The sequence below is a fragment of the Diplotaxodon limnothrissa genome, linkage group LG5 (assembly GCF_057381915.1).
Source record: "Diplotaxodon limnothrissa isolate DT_005_m linkage group LG5, D_limnothrissa_male_GT1.1, whole genome shotgun sequence".
In the NCBI taxonomy this organism is placed as follows: Eukaryota; Metazoa; Chordata; class Actinopteri; order Cichliformes; family Cichlidae; genus Diplotaxodon; species Diplotaxodon limnothrissa.
The window spans coordinates 37,744,964-37,757,943 of NC_140600.1; the positions used below are offsets into that span (position 1 = coordinate 37,744,964).

General features: G+C 39.8%; 1 protein-coding gene across 2 annotated transcripts; it reads left to right on the forward strand.

The window, feature by feature from the left end:
- The first annotated feature begins 8,019 nt into the window (after window positions 1-8,019).
- sp7 (Sp7 transcription factor) lies at window positions 8,020-10,608 on the forward strand. Of its 2 annotated transcripts, none has more exons than XM_085354712.1 (2): window positions 8,020-8,055; window positions 9,259-10,608. In XM_085354712.1, exons 1-2 carry the CDS (start codon window positions 8,020-8,022, stop codon window positions 10,606-10,608), a joined length of 1,386 nt encoding a protein of 461 aa, XP_085210838.1. The 2 variants fall into 2 exon arrangements, with proteins under 2 accessions (XP_085210838.1, XP_085210839.1); XM_085354713.1 differs by having other exon boundaries at window positions 8,020-8,040.
- Window positions 10,609-12,980: the final 2,372 nt, after the last annotated feature.

The following is a 12,980-nucleotide window of genomic DNA, read 5'->3' on the forward strand; positions in this document are numbered from 1 at the left end:
TACAGTCATGCACAGTCTCAGTGTTTTTCAGAAGAGTGTGTGGGTGAAGCATTGGGTGGTCTAAAGGAGAGACTAGAGCTTCCTCTTGCACACATATGGTGCGGCTTGGCCTTTTTGTTTTGATTTCAGGGGTTTTAGGTTATAAGTAAGTCAGTCCCCTTTAGGTGCGACCTGCTTATTTTACCTACCTATGTCATTCTATTTCTGTATTGTAAGCCCTGCCCGCTGCTCTCACCATTTCTTTGATTACTTACAGCTTTTTTAGGTTTTAGCTCACTCCAGATTAAACTCCGGCACTTTGGAATATCAAGCTATAGTTTTGATGGGCTCAAAACCCCTTTAAAGCCCCTTCCTTATCTTCATCCCAGTCTCCCTGATTGATAAGTTTCATCAGGAAGTTCCCACATCAGCCTCCCCTTGGAAAAAAAGGAAACACAAGTCAGGAACACTTCACTTCTGTTTCATACAATCACTCAAAAGTTAGAGACATCTGATACTCTTGGTCACCCATACAGACAAATGCTCTCTTTTGACCCACTTGAAGATATTATCCCTCTCCTGCAGCGCAATATGTCTCTCATAAATAAATGATAATTGCAGTCCTCCAAACCACATCGTTATGGCACTAAGACATCAAATGTAAAGCTTTGAACGATCCTCTGTTAGGAGCGAAGGAGTAAGAGAGATGGAGGCTTTGTCTTGTGAGTGGCAGACCACAGAGCTGAAGTGGATCTCACAAGGGAGAAAAAAGAAACGCCATACAGACAGAAACAATCATAGTTAGACTACAAGTGCTCACAGTGTGCTTTGGTGCTATATATCTAAAAATGTAATTGACTGTGCAGGCCTGCATTTGTCAAGATTCTTAAGGAAAACCTGTAAAGGTACATATTATCATATCATACTAGCCAGTTGTTAAGTATTTAACTTTTTGCGAAATTGTTTATGCGCTGCTGCCAACAGACATAATTAGACAACAAACTATTTCTAGGGAAATTTGGAGGCCGGAGAAAATGTCAACTTTTGCTATTAAAATTCAGAAAAAAAAATCACCCTTAAATGAAAAGACTTCACCAAACAAAGAGTAAAAATGTGTCTCTTTCAGTTCACCAAGTACACCCAGGAGGGTAGTTCGTTAAACGAAGGCGAGCGGAAGTTATTTCCAGTGTTAGAGGACCAGGGCTGCCTGCTGGTGGCACACACACGACACATGGAACAGATCACACGACGCATGGAGTCGGATTTGCCCGTACAAAATAAAGAAACCCAAAAAAGAAAACCTCAATTTACTCCCTTTAAAAATCCCTTCCTTCTTTTTGGCAGGGCTCCACCAAGAAGTAATGAGCTCCCACCCAAACCTCAGCACCAGCTGCTGTCAGGGTCTGGGGGCACTAAATATGTATAAACCAGCGATATAGGAGAGGGTAAGGTGGTCTGCTGGCCTGGTGGGTGTAAATCAGTAACTTCTGACATGAAAGTATTATCCAAAAAAATCTATAAATGTTAACATGTGATAGCAAAAAGTATAAAAATCTATTACCGAGATCACAGTAATGACACAGATAAGTCAGAGTTATTCCTGCCCCCCTGGGTTCAACCACACGTGGCTTAATTAACTAAAATGATTATTGATGTGGTGATTGTTCTCTCATGCATCTTATTTTGCTCACTGTGATGAATAATCTGGTTCAGTCTCTACGCTGGTTGTTAAATGTCATACTTTTAACACAGTAAGACGTTAAATTACATTTTTAATCATTCGGGAAGAATCTAAGCCAGCGCTTTAGTCACGAATCACATGAAATATAAAGGCAAAAATCTTAAAGTTAGATTTGTTTGATGATGTGGCAGGCATTTTAAACCAGTATGGTAATATCCTAAAGTTGCACAAAATGCACAAAAATACACAATATTCTTTTGCTCAAACCTGAATTGAACTGATTTATCAATAAAAATAATACACAAGTCAATTGTAGCAGGGAGGCTACAAATAATCTTTTCTTTTCTTCATGTTAAAGTGAAATCATGTGTAAAATCAGAGTTCTCTCTCAGCCTGAGGATTATGTAGTTCTGCACATTATCACCCAGACAAGTGTTGTTCCATCACTTTATTTATTTTTACTATCAAATCTGTTTTTATGAAAATCCAAGTGTGGACTGAACTTACAGTAACCTAATCAAACATATACTCTAATGCTGCCACACATTGCTCACTAGACAATGCACATTGTCCAGTCAAAAGCACAGTAGCTTAAAAGTCCCTCTCATTTCACAAAGTATGTATAAAGAGATATTGAAAGAGACTGTCATTGCTGTCATTGCACCATCTTGGGCAATTGCATGCATGACGCCTGTTGGGGTCATTAGGTGGCCACAGGTCTCCTCGACAGACGGGGAGATTACAGGCCAGATGTCGGCTTGTATACAGCAAGAAGGCGGCGGACTGGGATTTGTTTGGGAATAGATGAACTTTTGTATTTTCCAGAGCTGATAGTAGCATGTAATACGCTGAACAGCAACAACATATTCAGCATGTTGCACAACATTCGTGATTCCAAAGTGGGATAATAAGTGTGTCGTTCTGCTAACAGTAAAAGTTTTTCATAGAGGGAAAAATGTAATGTCTCCCCATGTGGGATTATTTTGGACATGTGTGGTCACAGAGGCACAAAATGGGAACAAACTTTTTAGCTATTCAGGTACAACACTCGAGGAAATAAGCAGAGGGAAACATTTTGCTTCTTTTCGTCATATAGAGACAAGGTTACTGGTACATCATCGTCCCTGCTGTATGTGACTACCACCACGTCTCGTGTCTGAATATGTTCTGTCCACTGGTTGAAATGTAGCCTGTTGGCGGTTGAATTACTCAAAACCACCAACGTGCCCCAAAGCAGAGACAGACCGCTCGAGCCTGGCAGGTCATTTTATTAAAAGCATGTTGTTCCTTTTCATGTCGGACTCAACGAAGGCATAAGTGACTAACATCGGAGGCCACAATCAGCAGCATCAACAGCAGTACAAATGAACGCGATAGTCACCGCTGCGCTGCCCTGTCTCTCTTCCTCCCAGTCTCGCTGTCTATACATCTCCCTCTTTCTCTCTTCTCCCCCACTTCTCTCGCTTTCCCATTTTCCGTTGACAAGCTCTCTGAATCTTTGACCACACAGCCTGGAAAAATAGCACGGAGTCATGCTGCAAGGCAAGTCTATCCCTGACCCTGATTCCCTCTCACCACATTTCCATCAGCACCAAAGTAAAACACATCTAATCATTTCAATTTTCCCCCTCTGTCGCAGTATTATTAACATTGTTAATTTTCTGAGGGTTGCAGCCCAAAAGGGAATTTTCAAGGGAAATGCATTACGGCGAGATATTCCATTGATCCACCATTATACACACTTACTTGGTTGCTGTAATGGTCTAATGATACCAAGAGGCCAATTTAAAACCAATGTAGAAAACAGAAAGTTAGAAAGACCTATGAAAAAATCCCTAGTATATGTAGACATTACCTAACATCTAGAAAGTCCTGCTGCTATGTTTTAGGCAGTCTTGAGCTTCGTTTCTATTAAACACCACAACAAATCATCTGTCCTACTCTTTACTACTACTTCAGGAAAGATTCCTCCTGTATGAACTTACTACTAAAAGACTATAATATCCGAGGTACTATGTACCAGGTACCAAAATATATATTTTCTTTAAAATCATCCAGATTATAAACTTAAAATTTACCACTTCCGAGACACAAGTACATAAAATAAGCTGCTCCAGAGTTGCCTACATCCTGACCTATTCACATTAATCTCTTCCACTGTGTACACATTTTTTCAATATTTTCTTTTTAAATTAGAAAATACTCCAAAAGGCGAGGAACACGTATGGTAGAATGTGGAAGAACTGGATTTTGATATCAGGACTGAAATCTTTTTATCATTTTTAATCATTTTCATTTTACATTTCTGACATATAAACATATAATTATACAACAATAAAACTAATTTCTCAAATTATCTTGATGTATGCTCAATCATGTAGGCAAGTAAATCCCAAAAGGTTGATTCTGTCCATCTGGACGTTTAACCTTTTGGGGCAGATTCTCAAATTGCATTAATAGCAATATGGTTGTCTCACGGACAATAACCATATCCAACTTCTTAATAGCAATGAACTGGTCTGCATTGGTGCATCATATCTTTATTCTCTTCCCCCTCCTGCCCCCCCCCCCCCCCTCTTTCTTAAATAGATAACTATCATATCTGATATCATATCTCACAGTACAATAATATTGAATGGGTTGCATTGTTGTATTTTGTCATGTTTCTCAGGTCTTTGTCTGAATTTCTACGAACATTATTGCTAAGGATTGTCTTATTGCATTGGAGTCACACTGGGTTAAATATGTACACTTGGGTTTTAAGGGGTATTTATTATTTTCTTCTTCTTTTTTTTTTTTTTTTTTTTTTTTGGGTTGTATGGAAGCCCCAAACGCAATTTCATTGTTCTTGACAATGACAATAAATAAATACTACTACTACTACTAGCATTAATATTCACAGTGTTACATGAACAGACAGGACATACAGGAGCCTTTTTAAATATTGTGTTTCATTTAATTAGTAAAAACTTCAAACTGTGATTGTTGTCACGTACAGAGTATGAAACATGATTTTTTTTTAAAGCACCAGATTGTCACTGCCATCATTTCAACCCACCATTAAGCTGAAAAACCAGCAGATTCTTCGCCTACGTGTAACAGCTCCCACAGAAAAACTGTCCACTGGTGAACATGGCAGAGACAGTCTGTGTTGGATGCAGTTTCATTGCATTCCTTCAGTCATGTAAGAAGATTAGGCAACAGAAAATATATTAATCAAACTTGGTGAAGACATAGAGAGTTAGGAAATTACAGTTTTGGTGCAGACCCAGAACACTTTCTTCAAAACTACCAGTTTGGGTATTGGTCTTGGTGGAAGATACACTTTCTAAGTATCTTTGGAACTTAATGGCAAATAACAAAAATGAAGTATCTACCTGCCAGCAGCAATCAAATCAAAGAAGAAGATGATGCCAGTGCTGTGTCTGTGCAACAGAAACGCACAAGACTTCCATGTTTGCATAAAATCTCAGAGTAAGGTGTAGCCAAGTTTAAACAGCTCTATATTACTGATGAAGCAGTAAAGGAATCTATTTATTTAAACTTGCAGGTGGTTAGACAGAAAACTGGGCTAAATAAAAATGATTTTATTAAGAAGGCAATCACACACCACTTAATTCATTCAAACAGACATGGGTTGATGAGCTAGCTATGAAACGTGATAGTTGTCACATGTACAGTAACATAATGAAACTTATAATCAGCCCTGAGCAACAAAACTATGCCCACCCAACACCCAAAGGCTCATTGGGCTCACAGTGTCTATACGCAAAAATCCAAGCCACACAACGTAGAAAATAGCAAATAGGGCAGAGAAAGCTTTTTGAAGAGCCTGTTAAGAGCTCAACGCATTCTCTAATTATAGATCTCACTTGTTGTCTTTTGAAGAGAACTGTAAATGGGAGCACGCCAAAGTTTCAGATTACTACAAGTCTCATAAAAAATGAGGAAAAACAGCCCATGGCAGACCACTTTACAGGAGTATGAGAGCTTTTTTTACATCCCCTATCATTTCACTTAAGTGTAAGACATAAAGTATTAATGAAGAGTGAGAAGAAAAGGAACACTTCACTTAAAGACCTTACACCAGTAAGAGACCATGTGTCAAATGAGAGGGGAGAGAAATACCCCTGAAAGTGTCAAAAGACCGCCACGTAGAACACATCTGAGGATTTAGATAGATAGATAGATAGATAGATAGATAGATAGATAGATAGATAGATAGATAGATAGATAGATAGATAGATAGATAGATAGATAGATAGATAGATAGACAGATAGATAGATAGATAGATAGATAGATAGATAGATAGATAGATAGATATTTCATCATTTTGCCCTCAGTTCATAGTGGGCTCTGTAAGTTTATATGACTGCGAACACAGTCTTGTAGGAGTGTGTGACAGTGTGAACTATCGCATGTTGTGGCCTTTGTTCTTCCACTCACACTCCTTCTGGAATAAGAAAATAAAGCGATGAAGGTCAGTTGGAGAGCAGACTGCCAAATATAGCCGCTGTGTTCATGTGAGGGCCAGACTCTCCAGAACGACAAGCCCAGCTCTGACCATGCCCTGTAATTGAGGAGAAAATAAGGACAGAAATTATATGTTTATTTTTGACAACAATTTTAATCTTCTGTGCTCTCCTTCAGAAAACGAGACGCCCACAAAAAGGCACTGAGATTCTGTCTTACTCGAGACTCAGAGTTGAGTTTTTGACTTTTTTAACCAGTGAACAAAATCTGTCAAATGAACATGGCCTGTCGTGTAGGGAAGCCTCAGTAGAAGAAATTTAAATTCAATCAAAACTAAGCTACTACTGACATGTATATTTATTCCCCATTTATAACACAGTTATTGTACTGTAAACACCGCAAATATCATTACTTTAACCTTCATTTAGGCCTGCTTAGACCCACAGATTCCACTCTATTTAAATCCTAATGTTTTTATAATAATAATCTGTAAAAAGCCCTTCATTCACTCTTGGGCTCATGTTATGATCCATAAATGTACAGTTTTGTACAGTTTTTAATTTATGCTCAATTTTCCTTAATTTAACACATTTACATAATGTGTATGAATTTTTATCTTTATATTGTTATGCAATGAAAAGAATCAGCTGAAGAGTTGAGTCTGGCAGGTTTGTGATAATATAATAATTTGGATATAATGGAAACCAATAGAATTAACCTCTTAACAAATAGTAATTTATAGTTTATGTTTTGTGAATCTAAATGGAGTCTAACATGCAAAGAGACTGCTCCAGTCAGTGTAAAAGCAGTTTGGGAGCAAACTTGTTTTAAGCTGGCACACTTAAAACAACTTGAAAAATTTATCCAACAGCCCATTTTTTAACTAACAGTTTTCCTCTGTTAACATAATATTTGAAATACATTTTTTAGGCAAGACATATTTCTTACATATTTCTGGATTTTCCACTTTTTTCTTAATCTTAATCTTTTATTTCTTCCCCTGTTTCCCACTTTAAGGAAACAGTCTTCTTCTTTTTGGTCTTTTTTTTTTTTTTAAACTAAGCGTTTTAATTCATTTTATTTGATGTGATAATCTTTTCTTTATTTTATTTAATGACTGGATCCTTTTCTTCTTCGCATGCCTCTGTAGTTTAACCTCTTTAACCATCACAGTTAATGTCTGAAAAGGCAGTTAAATGCGTTTAAGAATATTGGAAACAGAGAGAGGGTTGAAACCAGAATAATAAAATCTCTGATAGAAACCACAGACTCGGTCAACTCATTTTTTTTTCTTCTTTTTAAATTTATGTGGCAGAGGCTACACGTTCTTTTGTTATTTTGCTCTCTCGGAGAAGAAGCAGAAGAGAAAGCTTAAGTCGTTTCGCACTTTTTATTTGCAGTTTTGCAGTTTAGTGTCTAACACAGCCAGCTTATAACTGAGGGCGTGCGTGAGCGTCTCTATAGACGAGTCCATCCAGATAATTCTCTGAGGGGATGTCAAATGTAGTCGTTTCCTTCACACTCCACTGGACTAATCCCAGTGGAAAAAATAATGCCAGTGAAATTGAAATAATGTCCACACTGTGATTGATGACTAACCCATTCATGCATTTATATTGAAAAAAAAAAGATTCGACACTCTCGTTTGGGGAGGTGGGATGTCCTGATTTTAGCCACCAATCTCCGTCCATTTTCCCTCGGCTCTGGGTTTTTATTGCTTCTTAGGGAGTCTTCAAAGAGCCCATAGCCTATAATTAGGGGGCGGGACCCGAGTGCCTCAAAACACTTCCCCGCGTTAGAGCCCAACTTCTTCCAAACTGTCCCGGGACTCTGAGCTGCGCTGCTCCCACTCCCCTCAGCTTCCTAAGGATTTTGTTTCTCAGGGATGGCCGCATCTATTCTGGAGGTAGGGAATGTAATTGTAAGTAGCTTTTCATTTTTCTCCTTCTTCTTAATACAAACTTTTGATGGTGGAATATTTATAAGAAAGTCGTGCAGTTACTAAGGAAGAAACTTCCAGTAGTTTCAGGTCGTCTCATAGGTTATTATACATAGTGAGAGAGAAAAAAATAAGAGTGATAAAAGAGATTTAAATATACTAAAGGCTAAGCTGCTGAAAGTGCCTTGAAATATTTCTATTCACACCGAGCCTATATTTGCACAAATTTGGCGTTTCCTTAAGATGTGATTGCTCATTATCTGGGAACTGTCAGAGGTGCAAGACATGAAGATAACAGGTCCTGTAAGGGCAGCAGGCTAGTTCATCTTAAAGGATGTCACGACTTTTTATTACTTACAAAACAGAGGAAAATCTGCATGAAGAAGGGAGTTCAACCAGAGTGTGTTGTGAGAGAAAGTGAATGAACTGAGAGTGAGTCAGATTTATATCTAAAAGTTAGCAGAATATTTGATTTTTAACCACGAATATTAAAAGTTACATGCTGTAGTTACAGATGTGTCACAGCTGGTTTGATAGTTGACACCTCAGCGCACAGTTTAAACAGAAATACAGGAATATAAGCTGATGTTTTATTAGTTATATCCATGTGTAAACTGTGCATCCAGCAGAAAGTCTCTGAAATGTTTTGCTGTAGCGTTAGGTACTTGCCACGTGGGAACCTAACATAAATCAAATTAAATTCTTGTGACATGTTTGAGTCAAATATATAATCTGATGTAATCGGTTCAGTTCAAAAATGCACATTTTTTGCTTTGTAGATAATAAGATCACGACCGAGAACAATAGCTCGTTGCCATGATGGCAGTTAGATGACCTGGTACATATTTAAATCGTCTGTATGAGGAGAACTGTAAATTCAGGTGGATTTTTGTATTTTTCAAGCAAACATAAATGTTAAATTAATTTAAGCTGGTCAAAAGCAGTTTGGACAAAACTAAAAGTGAGGGAGTTCCTCCTTTGCTGAGCACAGCTGAAACTTTACAAACACAAACATCCACTGCTTAAAATTGCCGTGACCACTTAGAAAACAGAGAGAGGAGGAAAAGCCAGCGGTGGTTGTCACACATACGTTTTTTATTAGAGTTGACACTGACAGAAGCGGCAGCAGCAAGCAGCCATTTCCTGCAGAAAGTCTAATTTTCTCCCGTGTCTCCTCCTCCCCAGGAAGACGCACGCTATGGCTCCAGTCCTCTGGCTATGTTAACAGCTACCTGCAACAAGTTTGGCAGCACCAGCCCTGTCAGGGATTCAGCTACACCCGGTAAGACTGCCAGCACCTCTCCAGTAAAGAAGCCCTACAACATGACCTCTGACCTTCAGACAGCCAAGAACGGGCGGACCACAGACAGCAGTGGCCTGGCAGACTCCTACACTGGCTCCTTCACTTCAGCTGGAGGAGGAGGAGGTGGCGGGCTGCTTACACCCACTGGAAGTCCCCCTCCTTCAGCCGGAGGCTACACTACAGAATATAACCCTTTCTCTCACTCCTTCCAGACTTCGGTCTCACAGGACCCGTCTCTTTTAGTGTCCAAGGCCCATGCTACAGCCGATTGTCTCACCAGTGTGTATACTTCGCTGGATATGACACACCCCTATGGCTCGTGGTATAAGGCTGGTATCCACCCTGGCATAACTGCTGCTCCAGCTAATGCTACATCTTCCTGGTGGGATGTCCATCCCAACTCCAACTGGCTGTCAGCAACCCAGCCCCAAGCAGATGGAGGTCTGCAGGCCTCCCTGCAGCCTGTGGCACCACAGGCATCCCTTAGCCCACAGCTGCCCAGTTACAGCACCGATTTTACACCACTTAACCCAGCTCCTTACCCCTCCGTGGGACTGGGCTCCTCCTCACATCTCCTCCAACCTTCCCAGCACATGCTGCCCCAGGACATGTACAAGCCCAAACCTGTGCCAAGTGCAGGGCTAATTGAGAATCCCATGGGCCTAAAGCCTGCTAGGGGATCAGGGGGCTACAGCGGAGGGGCTACACCCACCCGGTCTTCATGCGACTGCCCCAACTGCCAGGAGCTGGAGAGGCTGGGAGCCTCTGCTGCATCCCTGAGGAAGAAACCAGTGCACAGCTGCCACATCCCGGGCTGTGGGAAAGTCTACGGCAAGGCCTCCCACCTGAAAGCCCACCTGCGCTGGCACACCGGCGAACGGCCCTTTGTTTGCAACTGGCTGTTCTGCGGGAAACGTTTCACCCGCTCTGATGAACTGGAGAGGCATGTGCGCACCCACACGCGGGAGAAGAAGTTCACCTGTCTACTGTGCAACAAGCGTTTCACACGCAGCGACCACCTCTCAAAGCATCAGAAGACCCACGCAGATTCTGCAATGCAGGGCAAAGCTGTAGCTGTGGAGGGAGACGCAGATTCTCGGAGCGAAGAGACCACAGAGCTCAACTCCAGCGCTGTACCTACCAATCCTGTCGCTGACCAAATCACCAACGGAGATGAGAAGACTGGCACGCCTAACGGGGTGGAGAACAGCAGTGGATTGTTGGAGATCTGACTTGATGAAGTCTTGAAATTTTAGAGGTGTTTTCTTTTCTTCTTTTTGTTTTTTTTTAAATAGGAAAAAAACTCACCTTACAAACACAAAACTGTATTTTATTTCAAGACATACAAAGGAGACAGTGTTTGAAAAGACTTGATATGATACAGGACTGATAAAGGTAGAAATCACTTCTGGACCACACACACACACAAGCATAAATATGACCAAGCCTGCAAACATATAGCGATCCTCAAATGTATGCAGACACACATGCACAAATATGAGCGACCGAGACATAAATGAACACAATATGCACATGTGAACAGGAATAACTATGAGCAAATGTGCAAACATCCATAATGCATGCATGCAGGGGGATACACAAAAGTACGTCTGCTCGGAAACACATACAAGTAAACATGCTCGTGCACAAATTTTGTAGCCTACACACATTTTCTGCCTTTCAAATGAGACAAACCACTGGGGAAATTTAATCTGCAAAAGCAGAAGGAAAAGAGCTCTGAAGCCGCAAAAGGAAAGTAGTTTTAAAACGAGACTTATGGTCAGGATGATGGAGTCGATGAAGCATTGCATGCCTAGAGAAAAATCTGATTTACAGCTGTACTTTGATACTTATTCATTATTCTTGAAACAATCAATGGACAATCTACACTTACAGCTTTTTGTTGCCAAAGACACTCTGTTGTACAAGGTATTGCATTTCACCTTTGTTTGCTGTTTGCTTCTTACCATGTCTAATTTAATTTCATATTTACTTTAATAATCTAATTTATGTCTTAAATTATACACATGAAAGATTATCTTGCACCTGCAGGAAATACCTGAAGAAAAAAAAGAATGCAAGATGGTTGAAGCCGGCCAAAAAGAAAATGAAATACATTAAATTAAGACTGTTTTTTCTTATTTATTAGCTATAAGGAAGAGTTTGGGGGTTGTTTTAAAAGTTTTATTTATAAACCTTGAAGTTAAATGTGCGTGTAAACTAATTCTTATATAATCTTTTAATTGTGAAGTCTTCCATACCTGGCAAAATAATGATCAATAAGGGCTTTCTTCCTTGTTTGTGCATACTATATATTGACAACAGTATATAGATATGTATATAGGTGTGTTATTTTTTTATGCATTTTCTATGTTTTGTATAACTTTCCACAAGAAATGATGTCTAGAACGCTTTGGTTACAACAACAAAGAACGTAAAGTAAAAGCTTAATTTTTTTTGGTTATTAATTTTGTTATTTAGGCAGAACTGAAGTCCTGGTGTTTGCTGACTTGTTGTGAAATGAGTGTAAAAGATACTGTAAATAGCGATGAAGCATGGTACACATGTTGTAAGGTTTATGGTGTGGAATAATGACAAATTTGGTGCTTTTAAGAGTAAAAAAAAATTTGAAAGAGAATTTTTTTTTGTGTTGTTCCTACACAAAATCCTTCAGAGAGGAAGCTTTAACATGAAGACGGAAATAATGAGAAGCAATTCTTCCATGAGCCTTCACTTTATCATTTTATCACACTTTATCCCCTTCTCTCGCCTCACTTCACATCATTCTTTTCATATCTTACTGTATTTCCACCTCAGCCTGGCTAACCAAATACTTTCATTATCTTTTGCAGCACAAACAAAGCTGTTCACTGAATTGGAGTCTTAACTCCACACAATGACCCCCTTTCAGAGATCCACTGTAGTTACACTCAAGACAATTACTCCACTCTCCAGCTCGAGAGGGGTAATTACTGAGAGCGATGCTCCAGGAGAGTCAGGAGAGAGAAGAAGAGGGGATTAGGACAGGGGAGCTGTGGTTGTATTGTTTATCCAGGGAGGCGGTCAAACAAAGAACCCCAATTAAGGAAGGATGCGGGACGAAAGACACGATGTGGAGATACAGACGCTGAGAAGAGGCCGAGCCGATCCCCCAAGCATCTTTTAAAACGCCTCTCTTTTTCTCTGCCACTTTTCCTGGGTTTGAGGAAGAGTTAAAGTCCCAACAAGTGGCACTTGTTTGTCCTTCTCACCACTTTCTTGTCAGGTTACTCAGGCTTTTCCAGACTAATAAAAATACTTTAGGAGGGCGGATTTCCCGCTGTGTTTTAAAAGAGAGATAGCGTCAGGATAGACCAAATGAGGCCCCAGATATGTGCACCAGTAGCAGTGCCAGACAACAATGATTTAAGGAGCTAATCTTTATCATAATTAAGCATATTTCCAACAAGATATAGCAAGGCAGGCAAGCACACATGACAAATTTAGAGATATGGTCAAGTTTCATGGAAAATCTCAATTCGTAAACAATTACAATACATTAAACTAGAACAGGAAACAAAACACTGGCTTCATAAAAGTAAAGACTTTCATGACAGAAGTGAAG